Genomic DNA, 27,789 nt, shown 5'->3' with positions numbered 1-27,789 from the left:
AAATTTTGGAGTCCCTTTTTTAAAAATAAGAACTGTCTTTGAAGAGTTCCATTGGTCAGGGATATCACCTGTGTTTAGGTAGTTCTTAAAGAATGTGGTCAGTTGCTTTTCTAGCTTTGTAAACTTCAAAGATAATGTGTGGCCCTCGTGTCTTTCGTCATCTAGCTTGATTTTTGATAACTTGAATTTTTACATATATGTTGGTGTTTGGACATAGCTACCGGTATTTTTTGAGAGAAAGATCATAATATGAAGATGCTTGTATTTTTTCAAATATTCATTGGCCAGTTGTGCTGGTATCATCCTTCTTGAAGGCCCTTCTTTCTGTTACATTTCCTTTTGGCATTTTTTTAATGCTGGTTCTCACCTCTTCCTTGTTTTCACAAGTTGTAATTCAGTCATTTTCATAGTCTTCTTTTAGCTTCACTTTGCATTTCTGCCTATAGAATTTAATCCTGTTGAGTGTATTTTCTCCTTTGACCTCCTTCCTCTTCTCTAAGAGCTCTCTAGCTCTGTTCCTAATGCAAGAGCTTCTTTCAGCTGTTGTCTGAATTCTTGCTGCCACTATGCAATTTTTGAGTTGCCTAATGAGATATTCATATTGTTGGGATAACACTAAGGTTATGATTCCAAATTTTTTCAAAATCTTTTTTGAAGTACAGTTGTATCTATTGCCATTATATTATCAGTGTTGTCAATGTACTATTTTGACACTTGTGATAATTTTATATAATTGCCCAATACGTAGTACAGGGGTTCTCAACCTTGGCAACTTTAAGACTTGTGGAATTCTGGGAGTTGAAGTCCACAAGTCTTAAAGTTGCCAAGGTTGAGAACCCCTGACGTAGTATGTCTGATTTATTTTAAAACATAGCCACCCATCTTTCAGCCAACTCCAGGCGACTCCAAGCCTTGGTTTCCTTGTTTGGAAAATGCCAAGTCCAGCATTTCCTTGCTGATTTTTCAAATTAGGTATTCATCACATACATGATTTGTAGCTTAGAGAAGGTTGCTAGTTGTTCATCATTTTCATTTGGTTCACATGAGAATTTGCCTATGAAGCTTTTACTTATTTGGCTTGATCTTACTCAAGCGTTTGGATCTGTGATTTTCTTTTTATAGACTGGTTGGGTTAACTGTTATTCAGGTTTTTGGAGAAGCATTTGTTTTCATCTTTGTTATTGTGGGGAGAATGACATTGACCAATGAATGGTAGGTCTTTGGGGCCTTTTTATTTTGAGGGTTGCAAGATATGGAAAATACTATAATGATTGTTTTGTGTATGTTGGTTGGCAGCAGTGTCTTTAGATCAACCAGTGTGCTGTCAGCTTGCACCTATGTATGTTTCATTACCATTATTATGCCAGTTGTGTGTTTTCATTGATAGTCTTTTTTTGTTCAGGCCAATGACAGTGATGTTGATTTTTGTGAGATCTTACTTGAGATGGTTTTGGTCTGGGATGGCCTATTGAATCTGTCCTTTTGTTCTGCACCTTTCCTCCAAAGAAACTGCTTATATCTCTTATGACTCCCTATTCCAGCACTCTGGGGTTTGTTTTCAAGCATTGTAGGTTGGTGGTTTCCTCCTTGCAGCTTGTTAGGTCTGGGGAAGGTTCAAACCTCAGACATTTCTTTGTCAGCATTTTGCTTGCTGTTAGATGGTCAGTGGTTAACTTTTTGTCATGTTGGTGTCCATTTAACTTTCTCTTTAAGCCTTCCCATAACTACCACTTGGAGAAGTTGACATTGGCAGTAGATGGGAGATAGAGCATGTAAAGGTTGCGTTGTCTAGCATATTTCTGGTGGTGTGTTCTTTTCTAAATACAACAATTCAGAACAAATTGTTTTTGCCAAAGGCTAATCTGTTTGCTTAGAAAAGTTTTTGAAATTAGGTTAAAGGATGCAAGTTTTTCACTCTTTGGGCCAATTACTGTACCACCATGTTTATCAGAAAGTTAGACCCAGCCCGATAATAAGCACTACCTTGATTTTGGGGGGTGGGCCTAATATAAGCCCCACTCCAGAACTAAGCCCCAGTTTTAGGGTGAGGTGCACCCCTAAAAATCAAGCTAGAATGGGGGTATGGGGGGTGAAGCTGCCCCACACACCCCGAACGCGCTTACCTTACCGGTAGGACCACCACAGCCAGGCCTCCCACACCCCGACACCTGTTGCACCTCTGCTTGACTTTGGCGGCCGCTTGCTGCCATTTGTGGCTGACCGCCATCTGGCACATTGTGCCGTTGCCACTCCTCCCCGCAGGACACCGCATGGCGCTTTGGGCCGCTTCCGTTGCTCGTGGCAGGAGGCCATGTGGCGCTTTGGACCATTTCTGCTGCAGAAATGGCCCAAAGAGCCATGCAGCGTCCTGCCACGAGCAGCAGAAATGGCGCAAAGCACCAGGAGGAGTGGTAACGGTGCAATGTGCCATGTGGTGTCTGGCTGCAAGTGGTGGCAAGCGGCCGCAAGTGGTGGCAAACGGCCGCAGAAGAAGTCAAACAGCGGCACGACAGGTGTCGGGGTGTGGGAGGCCTGGCTGTGGTGGTCCTAAGGTAAGACATTCTCCGAAATTAAGACCTAGTGCCTCTTTTGGAGGAAAAAATATATATATAAGACCAGCTCTTAATTTCAGGGAACACGGTATCAGCTGAGACTTACCTAGAGTGTGTTGTGTTTGCAGAATTTGGGGAAGGATTTGGTGATTCTCTTTCTATTAGAAAACTGGGCAGATAGTTCTTTTAAAAATGTATGGATATTGCTGGTGACTTGACTGCCTTTGTGGATTCCAGGTAAGGATGAGAGGATTGTTCACATTTGATGAACATCATTATTTTTTTGTATTTGCCATTTAATGATTTTTCAGTTGAAAGTGTGAATAGATTCCATTGAGAAAAATTTACCCTGAGTTCATGAAAATTGAAGAGGTTGTCAATATTCAAGTAATTCTTACTTATAGTCAGTAAGTTGCAAAGAAATACACAAAGCAGGCAAAGGTTTCAAATCCATGCTATTTTAATTGGGAAACTCGGATTAGGTTGAAGTTGCTTCATGTAAATGTCTATAGGATCAACTTGATTAAATAATTGGATATTGCCATTTATTTTATATGATATATGTCATAATCTATCACGATTTAGAGCTAGACTTTAATGAATAAGATTTTCAACAAAAACTATATTTAGCAAAGACATAATAATTGTGGAAGTTTTTTTCCAAGTATGAGATAAAATAAAAAAAATCAAATAGAATACAAACAAAACAATTTCTAATGTTATTCTTCCTTTCCCTTGGTTTTCTTTTATGTGTGCATCTGATTCCTGATAAAATACTATCTATAAGTTATTTCCACTTCTCTGTGGCCTTCTCTCTAACTCCATATAGCTTGATTATAGCTAGACTACATTACTCATTTTTAACAAGCAAACATTTTGTTTTGTTTTTGAAGTTTGAGACCAGAACTGTTGTCCTATATTGTTCACAGTAAGGTCAAGACTGTATTCTTTATGTTAGAAGTAAAAGAAATGCCGTGTTAAAAGAAGAATTCTGCATGCTGTATAAATTGTATTATACTAAAAGAATACTGAATCTGGCATTGGAATGTCTGCTTAGGCTTTTATACTTATCACTTTAGAGTATAGGGTGATCTTTTAAAAATTAAAGCAAATTAAAGAAAAATTAAATTCTAAATCCAGTAGTAAGTCATGTAGTTGATTGTTTAAATTGCAAAATTATGGCAGTTTCTATTATAATATTCTGCTTGCCAATAGAGAGTAATATTTCTATAGGGAATATGCATGAGCTCTTGAATATTATAATTGCTGCAGTTATCCAAAATATATCCTCTCCAATTTTCTGCTTAGCGTGTCAGAGGATTGTATTTTCAGTATTTGACATAGCTGTTTCAGTGATACCAAATATTATCAGATCACGCATACTTGGAAAACACTTAAGCATGATTGCTGCTGATTATAATCTGTGGCTGCATATGCATATTCACATGCAATTGCAAGTATCTGGATTTTCAGTGGTAATTTTTCTTTTAGATTTTAAATCCTGGTTTTATACTTTTTATAAATAACTCAAGGCAGTGAACATACCTAATATTCCTTCTTCCTCCTATTTTCTCCACAATACCCCTTTAAGATGAGTCTGGTTGTGATAGAGTGACTGGCCCAGAGTCACCCAGCTGGCTTGTATGCCCAAGGCAGGACTAGAATTCACAGTTTCCTGGTTTCTAGTCTGGGATCTTACTTAGACCAAACTGGCTCTACACTGCTAACTTTTGAAGAGGACACAGCCTTTCAACATTTTGGTTAGCAAAGAGATCCGTCATCATTTTTAAGGCTGAAGAACAATTTGGCATTTTGAAGGGCTGCTTAAGTTGAGCCGGTAAATACATTTATATGGCATGCTTTCCCATTTAAATTGGCAACTTTTGTATCGGCAGAACATTTGCAATTTCTGAATTTTTTGTATCATTGGAAGGAATTTGAAAGGTGTTGGAAAAGATGAGACTTCCATGCTTTTGTATTCTTGGTTGACTTGATCTTGTGACTTTCCTTGTACCCTCACTCATTTTTCTGGTGAACTAATGGCTGATAAATTATATGTTAGCTTTGTTTGGATAATAAGGCGAACTATAGTTTAAGTGTAAGTGAAATTTTAAACCAGTAAATTTAAAGTTTTCTGTCTTGACCACAGTGTTATCCATAGCTCATTTCCATGTGATATGTAAACCTGGCTATTTAAGTCTGAAGAATGAAGCTCTAAATCAGGGGTCCCCAACCCCCGGTCTGTGGACCAGTAGTGGGCCATGGCATGCCAGCAACTGATCCGCACAAACAAACAAAGCCCCATCTGCGGGATGCAGGCAGCACACAAAACCACACACCCTCTGGTCCATGGAAAAACCTCTCTCCACGGAACCAGTCCAAAAAGTTGGGGACCTCTGTTCTAAATCATGGGTATCCAACCTTTTGGCTTGCCAGCGCCATATTGAATGAAGAAGAATTGTCTTGGGCTGCATATAAAATATACAATATAGTTTATGTATGTATGTATTTAATTTATTTAATTTATTAGCCACCCATCTTACTATACAGCAACTCTGGGTAGCTGAAAATATTAAAAGGATAAAACTATATAAAACCTACACACAATAAAAATAGTATAAAATACAAATATTTAACCCTAACTAAAAGATGGGGAGGGAGTAGGATGAGCAGCAGGGGGAGATGGGATCTGTTATTAATCTGTCAACCACCTCCAATGTGAAGTTCCCCCATTGGAGCCCCAAGCCTGCTGGCAGAGCCAGGTCTTTAAGTTCTTGTGGAAGGTCAGAAGGGCTGGAACCAACTTCACTCTGGGGGCAAGATGTTCCAAAATGCAGGAGCAAAGGCAGAGAAGGCTCTTCTCCTGGACCCCTCCAGCCAGAATACCCTGGCCGATGGGGCCTGCAGCATGCCTCCTCTGCTGGCATGGGAGGAATGGGCCAATCCCATTGGGATGAGATAAATCACATAAAAGTTTATGAACTTGTGGGGCCACATTACTAACTCTCCATGGTCACATGACGCCCCTGGGCCATGGGTTGGACACATGCCTGTTCTAAGTACTCAGACATCCTTCCATAATCTCCAGGATACATTTTCTACAAAGATATTTATATAGTTTTCATATGTATTAATTGTACGTATATGGATTGTATAAACATTTTGTCTTATAAAATATTTGACATCTGAATGGGGCAAATTTCTGCAGTTGATATAATTGTATGGTAATGTTTTACTGAACATGGGAGCAACTCATAAGTTAATTGAGCAAATTAATGCACTATCTAAACTATATTTCCCCCTTTTTTTAGTTTAAGGAAGAAATCTCCAAGCGCTTTAAGGCTCACTCTGACCAACTTGTGTTGATATTTGCTGGAAAAATCTTAAAAGATCAAGATACATTAACCCAACATGGAATTCATGATGGACTTACTGTTCACCTTGTCATCAAGACACAAAACAGGTAGGCTGGCTTGTGTAACCTCTGATTAATAGTTTTATTTCATCTTAATAATTTGTATTGTTTAGAGGTTTTTTTTAAATAATCTAATAAAACCAAATAGAAACCAATGTGCTTAAATCTGTCAGTTCTGAAGTATACTTGCTTTCTACAATAAGCCCCAGGAGCAAAAATCCTTCTGGAATATGTTTCTGAACAAGCTGAACAATTATAGCAATTTGTTCATTATCTTGCATCATGTTATGGCAGTTCTAGGATTTCGTATCTTTTTTCATCAGACAATAACTACTAATTAGGTTTGTATCCTTTCTATTTGATCAGTTGAATAGTTATTGTAACAGCATTAATGTTTTAACTATGAGGGGTCCTTGGTTCTGATCTTTGTTGTTTTCTTGCAGATGTTTAAGTACCCAAAGTAGGTAACATCATCAGTGCTAGTGATTTAAGTATATTTTAAGTAAGCTACAGATATCTTAACTGCAATTAATTTAGAGTCAGACAAGAGAGAAACATTAACTTAGAGAATACTATATATTACACTGATTTGTAATCAATAATACCTTTGTTGGAAAAGTGTGCAAATCATCAAATTGATCTGGATTTCTTTTAAGAACACAGATGTGATGTGTATCCATTTTAAGTGTCCTTTGAATGAAAAATAGGTTATAAATCAAATGATGTCATATCTTTTGTTGTACTTTAATTGATATGTTAAGTACCTTGGTAATACAGTAATGAAGGAAGTGAAATTTTCTGTGTATAATTTTGAGCAGAACAGAATTTTGTTTTTTTTGCAGCTAATTTATGAAACACCAGTGATTATATATCTTTGATAAATATTGATCGTCCACTCATCAGCTTCCTTAATAGCAGTTGACGCAGTTTTAATGCTCTTGATTTCATTTTCCTCCCTTTTTTGTCAGTGTATTATGGTGAAGGTAACCTGTGGCATTCCAAATACTGCACAACTACAATTCAAAACATTATTCTCACAATTTGCAGTGCTTCCTAGGGATGCTGAAAAGTGCTGCCCAGCATTATATGGTTCATCTTAGGTTGACTATCCTGCTGTAGGCATACAGTGCATTCAGAAAGTATTCAGACCCCCTTCACTTTTGTCAATTTTGTTATGCTGCAGCCTGATTCTACAATTGTTGAAATTCATTTTTTCTCATTAATCTACACTCTGTATCCCATAATGACAAAGTGAAAACAATTGTAGAAATGTCTGTAAATTTATTAAAAAGAAAAAATTGAAATATCACATTGGCAAATGTATTCAGACCCTTCACTCAGTACTTTGTTGAAACCCCTTTGGCAGCAATTACAGCCTTTAGTCCAGTGGTGGCACCCAGAGCCCTCTCTGTGGGCACGCGCACCATGCCCCGGAGATGGCAACCGTCCCTCTTCAACCAGCTGCCTGCTAACTCACTGAGGTCCCACATGGCCGGATGCATCCCAGCACCCATGCGCTCGCTGGCCTCTGTGTGCAGGGGCTGATGGTGTCAGACAGCAGCCACCCGTGGCCCCTGCCTCGCCCTGTGACAATGGCACCCCCACCCTGCCTCGTCTTGCCTCGCCTCACCCCACAGGACGAGCCTCCTGCCCACCGCCCCACCTGGCAGAGACCCCTTGGATCTCCCCCAACCCTGCCTGGTCCCCACAGACGTCCCTCCCCACGAGCAACATCGAGGTGATCACGCCCACCTTGGCCACACCCACCCAATCTGCCATGACCACCACAGCCATGCCCATCCAGTGGGCCACACCCACCTGACACCCAGTGATAAATAAGTGGGTTTTGGGTTGCAGTTTGGGCACTCGGTCTCTAAAAGGTTCGCCATCACTACTTTAGTCTTTTTGGGTGTGACACAACAAGCTTTGCACACCTGGATTGGGGGATATTCTGCCATTCTTCCTTGCAAATCTTCTCAAGCTCAGTCAAATTGGATGGCAACTGTCAGTGGACAGCCATTTTCAGGTCCCTCCAGAGATGTTCAATAGGGTTCAAGTCAGGGTTCTGGCTGGGCCACTCTAGGGCATTCAGAGAGTTGGAAAATAAACCTTCGGCCCAGTCTGAGGTTCTGAAAGCTGTGGAGCAGGTTTTCACTGAGGATATCCGTGTGATTTGCTCCATTCAGCTTTCCCTCAACCCTGACCAGTTTCCCAGTCCCTGCTGAAAAACACCCCCATAGCGTGATGCTTGCACTACCATGCTTCAGTGTTGGGATGGTATTGGGCAGGTGGTGAGCAGTGCCTGGTTTTCTCCAGACATAACTTTTAAAATTGAGGCCAAACAGTTCAATCTCGGTTTCATCAGACCAGAGAATCTTGTTCCTCACAGTCTGAGAGTCCTTCAGGTGCATTTTTGCAAACCACCAAGTGAGCTTTCATGTGTTTTACACTGAGGAGAGGCTTCCGTCTAGCTGCTCTGCCATAAAACCCAGATTGATGGAGGGTTGCAATGATGGTTGTCCTTCTGGAACTGTGTCCCATCTTCACACAGGATCTCTGGAGTTCAGTCAGAGTGCCCTCTTACTAAAACCCTTCTCCTCCAATTGCTCAGTTTGATCAGGCAACTAGCTCTTGGAAGAGTCCTAGTTATGCCAAATTTCTTCCATTTGAGAATTATGGAGGCCATTGTGCTCTTAGGAACCTTCAGTGCAGCAGAAATTTTATTGTAGCCTTCCCCAGATCTGTGCCTTGCAATAATCCAGTCTCGGAGCTTTGACCTCATGGCTTTTGCTCTGCTACAGTATGCAGTGTCAGCTGTGAGCCCTTCTATAGAGAGGCATGTGCCTTTCCAAATCATGTCCAATCAATTTAATTTACCACAGTTGCATTCCAATCAAGGTGTAGAAACATGGCAGCAATGATCAAGAGAAACCGGAGGCACCAGAGCTAAATTTCACGTGTTGTTGCAAAGGGTCTGAATACTTATGCCAATGTAATATTTCAGTTTTTTAAAATAAATTTATGGGCATTTCTAAAATTCTGTTTTTACTTTGTCATTATGGGGTACTGAGTGTAGATTAATGAGAAAAAATGAATTTCAACAAGTGTAGAATCAGTCAGCAGCATAACAAAAATGACAAAAGTGAAGGAGGTCTGAATACTTCTGAATGCAGTATAATTATTTCAGATCACAGTTATGGTAATTTGTTCTGCATGCACAATGGTACTGATCAAATTAGACTAACTTGATGAATATATCTTCCATAGTTCTTTCATATTTCTATGCACAAAATTATCTCATTCAAAACTATAAAAATGTAGTAGTGTACAGGTAGTCCTTGACTTTTGATCACAAGTGAGACCAAAATTTCCATTAAGCAAGGAGGTTAGGTCGCACCAAATTTTACAACCTTTATGCCGTTGTTAAGTGAATTATACAATCATTAAATGAATCTAGGTTCCCCTGTTGACTTTGCTTATCAGAACCCAGCTGGAAAGGTCACACATGGTTATCACATGACCCCGGGATGCTGCAACCTTCATAAATACATGCTGGTTGCCAAGAATCTATTTTTTCATATATCCTGAGACAGTGGAAATGCTGTCACAGTTGTAAGTGCAAAGATCAGTTGTAAGTCACTTTTTTCCAACTTTTGTAATGGTTCATAACCGTTGTAACTTTGAACGGTCCCAAATGAATGGTTGCGAATCAAGGACTACCTGTATACTCTTACAAAAATATTTATGTGATATTTATCATTTTACTCGGTTTAGATGCAAAGGACTTGATTTACTTTAGACTTGAACAAAGTCCATTCTCGTTGCTTATGGCCATCTTAATTTCCCTTTGGTTTTTTTTTTCTTTTTTCTTTTTTTTTAAGTAAATTGTAATGCACTCTGTTTGCATTGGAATGTGTGGATTCTACTGACTCATCAGTTGAGGACTGGCATGATGTTACAAGAGTCTTTAAATCCAACTGTAATTACTTTGGATAAGGGTAACTTAATCAGATATTTTTATCATGTTGAGCATGATAAATGAAAACTGAACTGCTGCTTTCAAACACCTTTTTGTTCCTCATTCAGTTCCTCATTTTGACTAAATTTGTTCATTGCAGAAATGTTTTTTTTAATGTTTTATAGATCACATGATAATTCAGCTCAACAGACAAGTACTTCAGAGAGTACTGCTACCACAACAGCACCAACCAATAGTACCTCTACAAATCCAACAAATACCAGCCCATTTGGTTTAGGTAAGGCCCTTAGTAAGAAGGATATTCTCTAAATAAGCTCTAATTTGGTATGATTTATATTGTCCATTACCAGATATATCTAGTAGACTTTCCATATGTGCACTGGGCATTCTTGTGAAATTTGGAAACACTGGTCCAAAATTCTTCATTACACAGGTTGTATACACAGGGATACTGTATGGAAAACTGTAAAACTGAATTTAAATAGATTAGGGCCAAGACCATTCAAAGTAACAATGGCGCTGAACAATGGGAACGGCAGTCGCAACATCACTGCAGTCACATGATTGTGATTCAGGCACTTGGTAACCAGCTTGCAATTACGATGTTGCCATGTCACACGGTCATGTGATCGACATTTGCAACCTTCACTGTTGGTTTCCAACAAGCACAGTTATTGGGAAGCTGGCATTTTTATGAGAATGCTTATGATATAAATCATTAAAAAAATCAATGTTCTCCGTTCTGCCAGATTTCTGTTACTTGTGCTATATTTGTATTCTCTGTTACAAACAAGAATATAATTCTGCTTTTCTAACCTATAGAATAAATCATTATTTGATGTTAAGGTAAGAAGAAACAATTCCTTAAGGAATACCTTACTATTTTGTCATGACCAAAAGAGGGAGAACCATATAGGCACAAACTGGTTTTCAGCCGAAAAGACAATTACTTTTAACAATGTCAGCAATCTTGCTGAATCACATACTGTCATCAGACTTTGTTTACATACTTCAGTACAAATGACAATGACATTATTCCTAAAGTATTGGGCACAGTTAACTCAAAAATGGCACAAAACAAAATTGGACAGTTAACAACAAAGCATACTAACCAAAGTATGAAAAGAAATTTGATGATATGAAATCTCCTTTAACTAAAAAAAACTTATTAATAAAAAGTGATACAGAAATAAATCCTGAAACAATATTTTGTACTTTTGTTGTTTCTTGAAGGTGGTCTTGGAGGACTTGCAAGTCTGAGTAGCCTAGGTCTGAGTACCTCAAACTTCTCAGAATTACAAAGTCAAATGCAGCGACAGCTCATGTCCAATCCAGAAATGATGGTTCAGATTATGGAGAATCCCTTCGTTCAAAGCATGCTTTCAAATCCAGACCTAATGCGACAATTAATTATGGCCAATCCTCAAATGCAGCAACTGATACAGAGAAATCCAGAAATCAGTCATATGCTCAATAACCCTGATATTATGCGACAGGTAAGTAAAATTTTGATCATATAATAGGTATTAGATCATGATTTGTCTCCATATACAGTAAATTAATGGCTTATAACACATAAAATATAAGTATAGTTCATTTAGTAATTAAACATGAATTAGATAAGTTACATATATTAATTTTATCATTGCTTTTTATTTATACAGATGAACTCAAAGTTGGTTTATAATGATTTATGCCTTGGGTCAATCTAAATATTGCCAACTGTCTGCACTTACTCCAAACATTTCAAAGTCCTTTCAAGTTCTTCCATTGGAGAAGATTTGATAGGAAGTTATTTGGATAACCTTGGAATCTCAAAATACAATCTTAATCACAGAATATTTATATTTTAAGCATGTTCAGATTGAGCACAGTTCAAGCACTTATGATACCTAATCAATAAAGTTTGGTTAACCCTAGATATTGTGAATAGCCATTGCATTCCAGTACTGGGATAGCCATTGCATTTTTACTATATATCATTACATATTTAAAGAGACAGTCTGTCTGTTTGTTGATCTATCAAATTTATACAGCACTCATCTCAACTAAGAGACCCTGGGCAATTTACAAATACAAGCCATGCAGACATATGAAAGAGACATAGGTAAAAACCAAGTTAAAAATAGAAACAAAAGGTTTTTAAAAATGCAGAAGGAGCACCCTCAAGTCACCCACAATCCCCCAAAGCCGCATGCCATTCTTAGATCTCAGTGCCAGTTGGCAGAGCCAGAACTTGACGCTTTCCAGAAGGCTGGAAGAGTGGGGGGCTGCCTCACTTCTAAAGACAAGATATTTCATGGGGCAGGGGCAATGGCAGAGATGGCTGTCTTCCTAAACCCCACAACCAAAATTCTTTAATCAGCAGGATACCCTCTCTGCCTGATTGCGTGGGATGGGTTGATGTAATTAGAACGAGATGTTCCTCAGGTAGCCTGATTATGCCATGATGAGCTTTAAAGATAATAATCAACACTTTTAATTGAACCTGAAAGCAGGGCAGAGTTGTTACATGTGCAGCCCTAGGGGCACTCAAATTGCCCGCTCTGCTGCACTCTGCGCTGGCTGCAGCTCTCAGATACTCTTCAAATGTAGTCCCATGTAGAGCACAGTCCATGTTTGCGCTGCAGCTCCAGAAGATCCTGGATATCTACATTCTCCCTTTCCTAAAAAGAGAAGCAGGGAGGCTGGGCAAAAATTATTCAGCATGGTGGGTCCAATAATGGCTTCTTGAAAAGAGGGTTCAGTAGCACCTTTTTAAATGGTGCCAAAAACGCCTCTGCCTTCAAGGATGAATTTACCCTGCTGCTATTACCTGCATCCAGACACAAGAACATAAGAGCTGCTCTGGATTAGCTTCTTTTCTAACACTAAAGCTAACCATGTAAATTCAGGAAACTCACAAATGTAGATAGGACAGAATAGCAATTTTTCAGTGTTGTTTGTAGCAATAGGCATTTACAGTATGTTGTGATTTAGGAAAGTAATATATAGCTATTGATAGCCCAAATTCAGTCGGCCTTATTTATCAGCTATAGTTGGAATTGGCAACTTGGTCATTAAGTGAAATGGTTGCTAAGTGAAAATCACACGACCACAACTGTGCTTTCCTTCAGCTTTCCTTTGCTTTACAGCATTAGAAGGATATGACCTCACACAACTGGGTGAGCCCAAATGGCAGGGAAAATTTCCAGAATGCAACTTATAAGGATGCTGAATAAAATAGCAAATCTTATAGTCCTTTTCCCTATTCCTTTGCCCTTTGGAATGCTCACCCTGAGGTTGGGATCATTAACAAGAAGTGAATTAATGTTTGTATTTACATCCATTGGAGAGGAAAGGATTATAGAGAATAAACAAACACACAATATATATGAAAAGGAACATTTTCCATCTTCCTTATTTTTTGCAATTCAGACTGAGATGCCATTTATGAGATGAACTATCAAAAATCTTCTTCCCTGTCAGATATTTCTGTCTGAAATTTCTTCTTATTCTTTCTTAACCTCTTCAGCAGTCTCTCACAATGAATCCTAATTACAAAGCTATTCTACCTTTGTAGGTTTTGAATAAGCATGAAGGGGGTCTTTGGCTCCTGATCTATATATTTGTTGGCAGCATTGTTCTTTTCTAATAGAGCTTACTTAACTTTCTTAGACTTTGGAACTTGCTAGAAACCCTGCAATGATGCAAGAAATGATGAGAAATCAGGATCGTGCCTTGAGTAATCTTGAAAGTATACCTGGTGGCTATAATGCTTTGAGACGAATGTACACAGATATACAGGAGCCGATGCTGAACGCAGCACAGGAGCAGGTGAGTAATCCTAGAACTTTAATTAAGCTGAAATTAACTGTCTAACTTCATCCTTATTTTCATTTTATTTGATAGGGGCCAAAACTGAGCTCTTTTGACTTGCCTTCTAGTATTTTGGTATAGCTTTCCTGCTAAGCTGTAGAATGAGGAAATAGAAAGTCTGCTGTGATGGTGTCATTAGATTCATAATTACCTAGCATGTGATGCTTTAGTTTTTGAGAATTTTTTTGGCAGAAACTCCTGTAAATGGTGCTTAAAATACGAAATGTTTAGCAATGAATGTCTAGCTTGTGTTTTATTTTTTTCCCTTGATGCTATGATGGATTGCTGAACATAATAGGCTGCTTTCTTAAAAAAATCAAAAACCATGTCTGAAACACTTTAAAGTAATTTATAAAGGTATTTCATACTATTGCTCAAACATTTTGTTCCGATAAAGGTTCTCCTTAACGTAGAAACTTTTATGGACAGTATTATGCAATCATGCAAAATAGTGCAACAATCAAAAAGTCAGTGAAAACAAAACAAGAATTGGAACAAGAGATAGGCAGAGAGATTGATTGGTGGACATTTACACAAATTCAGTCTAAGTATACAGAGGACAAAAAATTATATGAAATACAAAAAGAGCCGCAAGAATTGGATAAAATTATACATGGAACAGAAATAAAATTAATTAGCAATTTATACAAATACCTATTGAAATATAAAATGGAAGACGAGGTTGTCAAAGACACAATGATTAGATGGGCAAAAATTTTTGGATATAATATAGAATTGGAGAAATGGGAAAAATATGGAAAATAGACATAAAATTGACTATGTCAGCGGCATTCAAGGAAAACCAGTTGAAGATGTTTTACAGATGGCATCTTCCACCAGCAAAGCTTGCCAAGATGTTCCAGAACAATTCGCCGACATGTTGGAAATGTAAAAAAGTACATGGAACATATTATCATTTATGGCGAAAAAATACTGGACCAAAATAAGAAGATGGATCGAAGAAATAATAGACCAACCTGTAGACTGGAAACCAGAGATCTTTTTGCTGGGTATTTTAAACAGAAAATATAGTAAAGAAATACGGTACTTAATTCTACATACAACAACGGCAGCAAGAATTGCATACACACAGTTCTGGAAAAATGAGAATATACCATCAGAGGAAGAAGTGATAAGAAAAATCCTGGACTGTGCTGAGATGGACAAATTAACAAAAGAGATAAAAGAAAAGGAAGACACAGAATACTATTTAATATGGAACAAGTGGTATGACTGGTTGGAGAGTAGAAATAAGAGAGAATAAATGTGGAAAGGTTAGAAGTGGAAAATGTGTGTATAATAATGTATGAAGGAAGAAAAATGCAAATAAGAAATAATGGGGCAACAAGGACAAATATTCTAAAGAAGAATAAGGGGGGGAAATGTAAATAATAGAAGATTACTGTTACGAAATCGCTGTAAAAAAAAGGGAGGAATATATACTGTGTGTGTATGTGTGTTATGTTTTGTTTTGTTGGTTTAAAAAATAAAATATTAAAAAAAGTCAGTGTTTAAAAATTGCAGGTTGATTGTGAGTTTTCAAGAAACTCACTCTCGGGATTTCATGTAATTATATAAAAACATCAAAAGTACATGTCTTGAATGAGATGAGAACAATGAAACCACATGAGATTCGATGATTTTGTAACCATGGTGACCATTTTTAATTAAATAATATTTTTTTATTGAAACTTCAGGGCTCAGTGGACATCACCTTGGGTGGGGAAATCATAGACAGGTTGGCACCTCCTGTGGCAAGGAGGTTTGTTGCACACTCTTGTTTGCTTTCCATATATAAGGCAAACATTCGCAGAAGATCTCTAACGAAGCAGAAAATCTTCAACTCTGTCTGATCAGCCTGAATGCAAAATCTTAGATAACAGTTTTGAATAGGTTGATATGGGTGAAGCCATCCAAGGAACAATTGGGTTACTCTGGTTCTGGAAGACAAATGTTCTGGTGTTTAGTGAACCACTTTGTTTCCAGAGGAATTGGTTTTGTTCCTGCTGGGTAAATCTGTTTCTTTCTTAACTTTTTTATAGTTTGGGGGAAATCCATTTGCTTCATTAGTGAGCAATTCATCAGGTGGGGACAGCCAGCCATCTCGCACAGAAAACCGAGACCCTTTACCAAATCCTTGGGCTCCTCAAGCTACCACACAGAGCTCTCCAAACAGCAGCAGTAGCAACAGTGGAGATAGTGGAGGAGGCAGTGGTGTTGAAAGCAGCAGCACCGGAACCACAGGACAAAGCTCAGCAGTGCCAAATTTGGGACCTGGGCTAGGAGGTATGTTTGTCATATAACAACTTACTTGATTTTCTTGAAATCACGATAGCACTTAGACTTATACACCACTCCACAGTGCTTTACAACCCTCTCTAAGCAGTTTAACACAAGGCTTTTCAACCTTTTCACCCATTGTACCACTTTTAGGATATGGCAACATCCGAGTACCACCAGTTGCCTAAAAAGGTGTCAAAAACTTGATGACCCAAAAAAAAAAAAAAAAGGAAAAAAGTGATAAAGTACAGGTAGTCCTCTACTTGCAGCAGTTCGCTTAGTGACTGTTCGAAGATACAATGGCACTGAAAAAAGTGCCCCACAAGCCACAGCCGAGCAAGACAGTGTCCAGCGGTGCTCTTCCTCCTGTCCAAGGTTTTCATTGTTGTGAGCATTTCTGTTGAGGATTAGCAGTGGGGGTGGGGGGATGTTTGGTTTTTATTCCCCCCGTCTGCTGGGTGGTTGCAGCAGGTTTTGGTCACTTCACATGACCCTGGGACACTGTGGCCGTCATAAATATGAATCAGTTGCCAAGCATCTGAATGTAAATCACAAGACCCTGGAGATGCTGCAACATTCCAGTTGATCGGTGCTTCTTCTGGGCTCAGCAGAAGCGTCAGGATCAGCGCCGAGCTCCAGCTGGAGCCTGGCGCTGATCCTGGTGCTTCCGCTGAGCCCTGACAGCCCTGAAGAAGCACCAATCAGCTGGAAAGCGGTACTGATCCTGGTGCTTCCGCTGAGCCCTTGACAGCTCTGCAGCTCCAGCCATCTCTCGCTCAGGCTTGTGCGGTGCTGCCACCGGTTCAGCTCATTCCCCTCCCACGTTACCACTTTTCTAGGATGGTCACGTACCACCTGCCAGGTGCCAATGTACCACAGGTGGTACCCGTACCACTGGTTGAAAAGCCCTGGTTTAACAGAGTCAGCATGTTGCCCCCAACAATCTGGCTCCTCATTTTACCCACCTCGGAAGGATGGAAAGCTGAGTCAACCTTGAGCTGGTGAGGATCAAATGACTGGCAGTCGGTAGTCAGCAGAATTAGCCTGCAATACTGCATTATAACCGCTGTGCCACCAACTCATTGTTTCAATTACAAATTACCTATCCAGAAAGGCAATGCATGTTAATGCTGTTCTAAATTCAATTGAGTGTTAAATGAATTTGGATTGCAAATTAAATACTGGTTATTGACTATTATTAAACAACGTGATATCTCTAACTTGATTTGGACTTTGAATTGCATGTTTGTTTGGTCCTGGGTGATGGAAATAATTGCACTGAATAGATGGATGGTCATCTAAGTCAGAGACAGAGATGATGCCATAGCACTGTGTTGCTGAAACTTTTTTCCCCCTTTCAAGCTGGTATGTTCAACACACCTGGCATGCAGAGCTTGTTGCAGCAAATTACAGAAAACCCACAGTTGATGCAGAACATGTTGTCTGCGCCTTACATGAGAAGCATGATGCAGTCATTGAGCCAGAATCCTGATCTTGCAGCCCAGGTAAGACTATGACTAAAATCCATGCTGAATTAAAATTCACCTGTGGTCTTTCCCATAATTAGTAAAATGTGGACTTCTATTAATCTATTATATTATATTACATTTCATTTAGATATAAATAGTTGCCACTTTGTTCCTTATCCTCTGCTTTAGGTCGTAGTAATTACAAATACCCAGTATTTTCTCCTGAATTCTACAAAAGTTGTAATGACCATTTTGCCTTCATTGTTTCCAGCCACAGTCACTTTTGACTTGTTTTAAAATTGTTTTTATTTATATTTGACCTTTCAAAGAGACCTTTAAAGACATCCTGTGAAATTCAAATGCACCTTTGCTTCTATCTCTTACAGTGCCAAGTTCTTCCTTTTAGCAATACTTGTTGTTTTGTAAAAGCTGCTTTAATAAATATTGTAACATGCTAATACAAATTTGAACTGCACGAATTACATGTCTGAGAAGTCAGAGCAGGCCTAATGATTGGTGCGGTTACTTTTGTAGATCCTTTATAGAATGTTTTCAAGAACTAAAGAATAAGGCACATGGGGGGGTTAATTTAGAGAATTTTAGGGATCCCTCCTTTTTCTCAGGCAGGGTATCTTTTATTAATTTGCCTTCTATGCACTTACTACTAGTAGTAACAGTGTGCATATATAGACTTTTACCATTGGGGGAAACAAGCTGTTTTCCCAACCCATTTATCTATAGAATAAAAACTAAACATTTGAAGAGATGACATCAAAGTAGGCTTAAACATAGTGGCTGACAAAAGGATGTTCAAGTGGGAAAAATCGGGAGGAGATGTATAAACATTTGTGCTCAGCGAAGAGGATAAAAAGAAATTGAGCTAATTAATAGGTCGAGGGACATGGTGAATGATGAAAGGAGGTGTGATAGTTTGAAAGATGAGGTAGGTAGGCATAATAGTAGTAGGCCTGTGGAATCCTGTGAGTTGGGATGAATTAAGAAGTAAGAATGTAGAAGCTTTGTTCCTGCCAGTTTGAGTCTTACAATATACTGAGCTGTGATTTATTTTAATTATTGTTTGAACAATAGATTCATATAGAATACTGACCCATTAACCATGGTTTCCAAACTACACACTCGATTTATACATTGCAAATCATATTACCATGATAAGTTCAGCCGTTGTCTATAATATGTATACATTGCTTTGCTTAACAATAGTCCTTTATTTATGACTGTAATTAAGCCTGGAATTACAGTTGTAAGTTGTGCTGGTCATTAAGCAGGTCACACATGACTGTGCTTTATTTTACATTCCTTTTTGCTGTGGACATTAAGTGGGTCATTGCAGCCATTAAGCAAATCCATTGCCCACAATTGGTCTTATCACAAGAAATCAGAAGTTAATGCAAGTTTCCAGCAAAAACCATAAGTTGCAGTCACATGACCTCGAGTCACTGCAAACAGCTATAAATGCCAGCTGCCAAGTTCCCAAAATGTGATCGTGTAACTATTGGGGGGGCACGGTAACTTCAAATCTGGGTCATAAGTATCCTTGCATCATAATTTCAAATGATCACTAAGCAACTGATCATAAATCAAGGACTCTGTATGTGTCTGCACCTCTTGTCTTGCCAAGTAAGGAGAGAATTCAGCATATATGAAAGATTGTATGGCTTCAGCATATGTTTGCTAAGTAGAAGTTTGCCTGAGGGTTTATTTTATTTTATTTATTTATTGGTGATAAATGTCTGTTTGGTTTGATGATGATAAAATGTCTTGTTTATCCTTATAGATGATGTTGAATAACCCTTTGTTTGCTGGCAATCCTCAGCTACAAGAACAAATGAGACAACAAATTCCAACTTTCCTTCAACAAGTAAGTCAAAAGAAGAGATTAGCACTGCACATGATAATCATATTAAAATGTTATGCTGTTTAAGTGAAACTTTTCACAGATCATTCGTCTACAATCTGATCACCTCTGGTATTTAGGAAAAGGGATAATTCATCCTTTTGAACTTTCCCGTACTACGAGGATAGCTATCTTGTGTATTCTTACAAGTTGGTTCTTTGAGTCCTTTAAAAAGTCTTCCGATCTGAGGCTTCCAGAGACTTATTATCACATGTGGTGGGAATGTTCAAAGGCGCAAAATTTTTGGAATCGGATAAAAAATTACAAAAAATTGATTTAAAACCAGAAATCTTCTTATTAGGGATTATTAATGATAAACTCAGCAAAGCATCTTTTTACTTACTATTGCATATTTTAACCGCAGCAAAATTGGCATACGCTCAAAAATGGAAAGGAAAGGAAACCCCCACTGAGGAAGAAATAATAAATAAAATTTTATCCTGCGCCAAAATGGACAGGTTAACTCTAGAGATTAAAAATAAAACTGAAACAGAGTATTATGAAATTTGGAAAAATGTGTACGATTGGTTAGAGATAAGGAGGATCGCTGAGACGATTATCGATTGACTAGTTGATATCGTAAGGACTTCTTATTAGTACCTATATTAGGACACAACTGAAAGATATGTAAATATAATGTTGACGATTGAAAGATGGTTTAGCAAAAATTTTACAGATGTTATACGCACAGTTTGTTATACTCTGTCCTATTATAGAATGTATTTTAAGTTTCTGTTTTTCTTTCTGTAACATAAGGTAATACTAATAGCACTGTTGAAGCCAGGGAAGTTGAAGCATGTCCATTTTTGTTTTTAAAATGTACATTTAATAAAATTTGTAAAAAAAAAAAAAAAGTCTTTCGATCTACACTGCTGAAAATTCTTGTAAATAGTTTTCACTAATTTCAGCCAAAAATGCATAAAAACTAATGTTAAGTCCAATGGTAGCCTTATCTATAGCTTCAGAAAGTCTTTCCTAAAGCTAAGAAAGTAATTACCGCTCCTTAAATCATTGCTACCTTCAGTGTTGTCCTCAAGCTCCCAGAAGGTTGCCCATTTTTGAAGAATTTTATTGTATTTTGATGGTACAATTTGCATAATGAAATATTTCTTTCTCCTTCCTGTGCATATTGCCAAATGTGTAAGTCCTTAAAGTTGTATTTAAAACGTATTTAGCTAGGATTGAAGGAAATGCACATAGTGCTGTGAAACACAATTAATAAGCAATTTCCAAAAGTGATTAGAAAAGAAGTATAGGCAATCTCTAGGTTAAGAATGGCCAACTTGTGGACAACCTGGTTACTAAAAGTGACAAACACCAATGTCTTTCCTTGAGCTGACAAGCTGCTGAAGCCGCATGTTTTTAATATACAGCTTGTCTTCAGAGGTTAATAAAAAACATTGTGCAGTTTCAGCAGTTTATCTACTCAAGGAAGGAAAATGTCATCTGCCATTTTTACTAATAGGCAGTACATAAGTACAAGTTCCCACTTACGTACAAATTCAAGTTAAAGACAGAGTTAGGAATGGAACTTGTTCTTAACTGGAGGGTTGCTTGTATGCGAACCTAGTGTCCTGCAGGCACTGACCAAGGTTTGAGCAAGATGGCTATTCCCTTACCTACCAGAGCTTTAAACCAGTCAGAGGTGGGTCTTCTTACTGGGAGCAGCTGTCTGGAGCGCTTGTGGGTGATCTTGATTATTGGTCTGCTCTTTGGCCCTTCATTCTGCTGCAGTTGTTGGCTCTGCTTTTTGTGGAGTTGTCTTTGGTCTGCCATTTCTTCCCTGGAAGTCTACACAATGTACTTCTCCTCCCTTCATGGCATGAGATAAATAATGTTTGCTCTCCTTCAAAGCTCAATTCTTCATTAAGATTTTGAGCTTGGAGAAGTGTAGCAATTATAGAACAGAAGGTTTGCCACTTGCTCTTTCTTCTTCAAAAAGTAAGTGAAAAGATTGGCTGCTTATTTACACTTTTGAAGGGAGACATGCTCAGTCATTTTCAATGAACGTTTCTTCTCATAGATGCAGAACCCAGATACTTTATCTGCAATGTCAAATCCTAGAGCGATGCAGGCTTTGCTTCAGATTCAGCAAGGTTTACAGACTCTAGCAACAGAAGCTCCAGGCCTTATACCTGGGTAAGTTTGGACAAGAATTTTATTTGTACAGTTTGTGATTTTCCGCATACGCTTTCATGTCCATATTGAATATATTGGCTGCTAGCATTTCTATGTATGATTCTTAGTGTTCACTGTATAAATAATTCGTTTCCATGTTTCTTTTCATGCAGGTTTAATACTGGTATAGCTGGACTAGGAAATTCTGGTTTAGGAAGTGCTGGATTAGGGAATACTGCTATTCCTACCCCAACAACAGTGCCCACTTCAATTGCAAATGAAAATACAAACCCAGCTTCAGGAACTGGTGAAACTGGACACCAGCAGTTTGTTCAACAGATGTTACAGGCCCTTGCTGGAGCAAATGCTCAGGTAAAAGAGTTGACCAGCTTTCAATTTAGGAAGGAATTGTAGAAGCAGAGAGCTTAGTCAATAGAAACTGTTGATATAAATGGTTCAAAGCAATGGTGGTACAGCTTTGATTCCCAAATCATTGAGGTGCATACAGGCCGATTGCTCCAGATCTGGCTTAAATGTTCAATCAAACCATTATCCTCATCCAAGGATAAATATTAATCTAGAAAATATTTAAAGCTTCTGCTTTAAATATTTTCCAGATTAATATTTATCCTTGGATGAGGTAGCTGGCTTTACCTCCTAGTCACCGAAACAAAGTAATAGTTGTGTCTTTATATTCAAGTTGTAATTTATCCATTCTTGGTTTGGCATGATGTTCGTGCTAGCCAACATAACTTGTAAATTGTGTTACCTAAGCCCCATCTCCCTTATGATATATTTAAAACCCCCACATAATTAGGCACGTGCATCAGGCCTGAGGGATAATTGGAATCTGGCAGATTTTTTAAAAATCAGCTGTAGGACACAGTGCAAGTTCTTTTTGTGGGAATTCTTATTATCCATTTCTTATTATGTTGTTATCCATGTTCTCAGGATGGAAATCTTTTGAATGTATTCTGTATTACTGTATTCTGCTTCACATCGTTACCTGGTGTTTTGGGAAATAACAGGATATTTGATTACAAAAGGGTGATTGAAGTTAACTTTCTGATTTAACTTTTTTTTCCAAAGTGCATTGAATGGAAAAGTATAAAAAATGTTAAATGTTTTTATTTATTTCTGTTTAGCAACTACAAAATCCTGAAATCAGATTTCAGCAGCAACTGGAGCAGCTCAGCGCAATGGGCTTCTTGAACCGTGAAGCCAACTTACAAGCTCTAATAGCAACAGGAGGTGACATCAATGCAGCCATTGAAAGGCTACTGGGTTCCCAGCCATCATAGCAACGTTTCTGAAACTTGAAAAATGTAATTTATTTTTGATAACAGCTCTTAAATCTTTAAAATTATCAGCTTTATTTCATTCTGACTCTTGGGAATTGTCTTGTTCTAACTAAGCCCAGTCTGATGCATTTAAGGTGGAGTGCAGTAGTTTTCTTCGAACAGTGGGAATCAATGCTTTTCACTTGGTTGTTGCATGCATCAAACACTCTTCTTCATTTTGCGTTTATTGTGATTTTTTTTTTAAAAAAGGAAATCTGTTTCCACAGTTGAGTGACCAGGTTTTATCTGACCTCCAACTGTCCAATTTAGTTGCTTCTTTAAATATTAGCCTTTGATAATAATTTATGTAGAATACAAATTAAAGAGGAAACTAATTGAAGCTATGATTTGTTGGTACATATTGCTTATTGTGACTTGGCATGTCTCTCTTACTAGCAAAATGCTGCAAGATTTATACCACTTGATTTAGCTATTATTCTTGCTCTTTTATCTCTACAAAGTATATACATTTGGAAAAAGGTTTTTTTTCCAAGCAGATTTTTTTTAATTGCAATAATATAAAATATCTCAAAGCCCAGAATAAATGAAATGTGCAAGATATCTCCAGTGTAATAGAATCTTACAGCATCTTTAGCTAGCATCTCTTGATAAAAGTGCTTTGACAGAGTCTTTTAAAATACTGAGATTGCTGATCTGATCTTGTTAAATGTACAGAATTGTAACATTGTCTCAATATTCACAAGGATTGATTGCAATTACCTTCATCTTTGTGCAGATTGGAGGAGCACATTTGATCTGAGATTGCTTTTGGCTAAAGCTTCTCAACTTTATCCCCTTGAGATTCTAACTTGCATTATGATTTGTAATTGACGCATATTTTCACTGACCCTGTCATGTGATACTCTAATTACTTTTAACCACCATGTAAAAATACTGTATATCTTTTGGGTTTTTATTGGTAGTTATTTCTCTTGTGCACAGGTAATAAATAAATTAAACTTCTTTGTGAGCAACAATTTAAGGTCATTTTATCCTGATAAAGAAATTCAGACTCTACAGTGTTAAAGCTGAGACCATCTTATTCAGCTTCCCTCTCTCCCAGTCCAAATAATTTGCATTTAGGATGCTCTTTCTGGAAATGAAGTATTATCTGAAACACTATTGCAATAGAAGCTTCCTTCACAGATTTGAACATTTTACATTTTCTCAAATCAGCTTATCTGGATTTTTGCTGGATTTTTAATGTTAACTAAACCATATTTTAATAGATTTACCGTTACGTTGGGTTTTAAATATTACTGTGATAAACATCAATCATTTGTTTTTTTCCTCTTGTACCACATTAAAGATTACGGTAGTACATTTTGGGAGATCGTATTTAGTCCTGAGGTCTAAAGCTGCATTCTTTGCTCTAAACAAATATTCCTGTGTCCAATAATAGATTTCCTAGCTGACCTTTCATATGAATTGAGCTGGAAGATGCTGGCAGTGTGAAAACCTAAAACTACTTGCTTTAGATCAAATTGTTTGTCCATCTAGCCCTCTCTGTCTGTATCTCTGATTTTTTCAGATCAAATATTAATTTTTTTCTTTAAAACAAGGTACGAGAATTAAAGTATGGAGCCCTATCCTGGGAATTAATTTCTATACCTATTGTTGTGCTCAGGACTTGAGGGAAGGAACCATTCTACTTTACTCTCTTAGAGATACCCTTGATTGCCAGGGAGAATCCTCAATTGCCCAGAGACTGTTGGATGTGATGTCAACTATGTAGTTTTTTGCTGTTGTAGTTTGGTTTAGAAGGAAAAAAGATTTTGTCTTTACACCATTTTTGTAGATCGTGGAGTCTTAATACAAAAATAGATGAAAAGTTAAGAAAAGGCCAAAACTGAATACTGATTTTAATACATCTCCAGTTGTGTATTCTTTCCTTGGCTGATGTCTCCACTCCAATTTTTAATAATGCCACAATTGTAATTTATTTAATGAAACATACCTCATAGTACAGATACTACGACAACACTTTCCATATATTATTTCAGTGATCAATATAAATTATATCATATAATATATAGATGTACAAGATTGGATTCATATATCCTCAATCAACATTTATCCATGTTTACTAAATAAATCAATTTTCTCCCATATGGAAAGCAAATCTTATTACAGTAGAATGGAATGTGTGAAATGAATAATTATTGGCAGGTTTGTCTCATATAGAGCATCCCCCCCATTTTTTTGGGCTATTGGTTCGGAATTTGTAGGTTCGATTAGTTTACAGTTAATTGGCGGAGGCGGTATTGAGGAACATGATCTCCAGATGTTACTCAAATGGAAAGTTGGGGGGGAGGGTCACAGGTCTCCCATTCGGAATTTTGCTCAAAACATTAAACTTGTTTAATGCTTGATATACTTTCAGATATGAAGAACTTGTCGGATGGCATAATAAAATATATCATGGAAATGCGTGATAATTTTAAGCATATTCAGAATGTTTCTAATCTTCAAACAACATGCCCGCATTGGGATACATCAAGTAACAATGTTTTGCTAATAATTCCACCACAAGAGGGCACACTTTATGTAAGTCTAAGTCTGCAATGCTTTGAACATAACATCGGTAGCTATCTTTGAAGGAGTTCAATAATCTCAGCATTCTACAGTAATGCATTTTAACAGAAAAGCAACATTTCATCTTCAAAGCTGTAGCTTTATGACTACAAGTTGTAACATTTGTGATTCTCCATCTATCCTGTGATATAATAATCTTTGTAACAATTATTACAGCTGCCAATATCTGGAACAAAAGGTTAGAAAAAAAGTCATTTCCTTCCAATAGCAGGCCACCTGTGGAATTAAGACCAAAACTTTCTGGTTTATTCTAGATTTATGTGAACCACAAACCATAATTGTTGATTTGGCTCAGTTAACATAGTGCTGCCTTTTCCCTTTTAGCTATACCTATTTAACCTGTTTCCTTTTTTCAAAACAACGTGTCGTAACTGGTATTTCCAGTCTCTTTTATCTCCTGTTACTCTAATTAAAAGTCACAGCTATGACACTTGCTGTGGGCCATTACTTTGAGCAACACTCTTTCTGTTGGAGGTAATAAAGCACAAATTCACCATGTATTATATTGTGAAGTTTTGACTTGCAGTATATTTTTCTTGGTGTGATAACATATTGTTGTAGTAAGCAAGCATTGAATAAGACAAAAGCGTCTCAAGTTGTTTGGTTTTGGCAGATATGCCAGAAATTTTCTATCATCACGAAGTGGGTTCTATTATGTGGATCATAATTCAGTTATATATCATGCTCTAAGGGTGGTGAAATGTCAGTAGTTTTAGAAAACCCATGGTTGAAGGGTCATCTGCTGTACTGTTGGATATCTGTTGCATAAAGTCACCTGTATTCCAAGTTGAACTCGGACTGTGAAGCAGATTCTATGTGGATGATTGAAGCTTCAAATGGCTTGGTTATCTGGGAGGAGTTTGAACTTATTAGGTATGATAAAGTGGATAAAGTTGCTTAATGACCGGTCAATGTTACAATACTCGCTGGGGGTACTTAACAACCCAATTCCAATGATCTCTCTCACACACTGCAGTCACGTGGCCGCATTTTGGGCACTTTGCAATGGGCTCACATTTATGGCCATTTGCAGCCTCCCACGGTCACGCGATTGTTTTATGGCATTTCTGCCAAAACCTGGCATTTCTGATTTTAGAAAAAATTGGCTCATAGCAAACAATGGACTTGCTTAATGGCTGGCATAAAATAGGTCAGTCACATGGATAACCCATTTTACAACTGTCATGACTTATGACAGTACAGGCTATATTGCAATCATAAGTCAAGGAATACCTGTAGGGTTTTTTGACTACAGGTAGCGCTGGATTATATATATATGGAGGTAGGAGCAATAAATGGATATAGGGGAACATAGGAAATTAAATATAATATAAAGCACTCTAGCAAAAAATTAGATATTCATTAAAAGGGTGTGTGGCACGGTTATCTGATTAATTTTAAGTGCGGCTGTGCAGAACTTGACAACATGTTGTGACAGGTTTGGTATCTGAGACTTGCAGGGAGGTATAAAATTGTCCTGTGTCCCCTAGTTTTTTATGCAATAATGGTGAAAAGAGGCTAGTACAAATACCTGTAGAATAGGCAGTGGAAAAGTGCATGTTCTGTGATTTCTACATATCCAGAGTCATGGGCCTTGTTTCTCTGGGTAGGGATCATCTTGAATTGGCCTTCAAGGACAAATGAGAGGTGGGTGTGCCAGAGTAAAGGCCCTCTGATGGTTAGGTACTTCAAGATGACTTAAGCACGCCTTAGGAGAGTAAGTATTAACAATAGTAATTGGGACCAGGAATTCCATCACTAAGCAACGGAGTCCTAAAGTACAAAGTCTTATGATTACACTGATGGTTGCATCCATTACAACAGTAGTTAAGCAGTTCCAGTTGTTATGCACAATGTCATGTAATTGCCATTTGCCACCTGCCACTTCCCCATTGACTGTCAAGTCAGCAGTGAAAGTTGCAAATGGCAGTCATGACCGCAGGGCACTGTGATGGCCACAACTTTTGAGGACTGGCTGCAAGTCTCATTCAGCGCCTTCATAACTTCAAATGTTAACGGAATGAATTGATATTAACTGAAGTCTACCTACACTAGCTCAACCACCTGTATATTTAGAACTATATCCTGGGAGGTGACGTGTGATTGGATTTTAACCATTGTGAATTCTTTGAGAGAAGGGGTGATGTCATTGTCTCTTTAAAAGGGAAGGTTTTCAGGGAAGTTTGTAGAGAAGATTAACAGAAGCAAATTATTATCTTTTAGTTGGGATTCAGATCTGGGCATGAGACCGAGTATCCTGTTTTAGGT

The 27,789-nt window shown here is 37.8% G+C and overlaps 1 protein-coding gene across 1 annotated transcript in view; it reads left to right on the top strand.

The window, feature by feature from the left end:
• The window catches only part of UBQLN1 (ubiquilin 1), a 31,695-nt gene extending 5,676 nt beyond the window's left edge, over positions 1 to 26,019 (top strand). Inside the window, exons 2-12 of the mRNA XM_015812507.1 lie at positions 5,864 to 6,015; positions 10,111 to 10,223; positions 11,180 to 11,442; positions 13,604 to 13,762; positions 15,847 to 16,090; positions 17,447 to 17,589; positions 19,349 to 19,432; positions 21,492 to 21,607; positions 21,760 to 21,958; positions 22,732 to 22,911; positions 25,310 to 26,019. Of these exons, the coding sequence (XP_015667993.1) occupies positions 5,864 to 6,015; positions 10,111 to 10,223; positions 11,180 to 11,442; positions 13,604 to 13,762; positions 15,847 to 16,090; positions 17,447 to 17,589; positions 19,349 to 19,432; positions 21,492 to 21,607; positions 21,760 to 21,958; positions 22,732 to 22,887 (1,629 nt within the window). The 3' untranslated portion in view covers positions 22,888 to 22,911; positions 25,310 to 26,019. The remainder of the gene's footprint in view (positions 1 to 5,863; positions 6,016 to 10,110; positions 10,224 to 11,179; positions 11,443 to 13,603; positions 13,763 to 15,846; positions 16,091 to 17,446; positions 17,590 to 19,348; positions 19,433 to 21,491; positions 21,608 to 21,759; positions 21,959 to 22,731; positions 22,912 to 25,309) is intronic.
• Positions 26,020 to 27,789: the final 1,770 nt, after the last annotated feature.

The sequence above is a fragment of the Protobothrops mucrosquamatus genome, unplaced genomic scaffold, assembly GCF_001527695.2.
Source record: "Protobothrops mucrosquamatus isolate PMUCROS unplaced genomic scaffold, P.Mucros_1.0 scaffold91, whole genome shotgun sequence".
In the NCBI taxonomy this organism is placed as follows: Eukaryota; Metazoa; Chordata; class Lepidosauria; order Squamata; family Viperidae; genus Protobothrops; species Protobothrops mucrosquamatus.
This window is presented reverse-complemented; position numbering and strand designations above follow the sequence as displayed.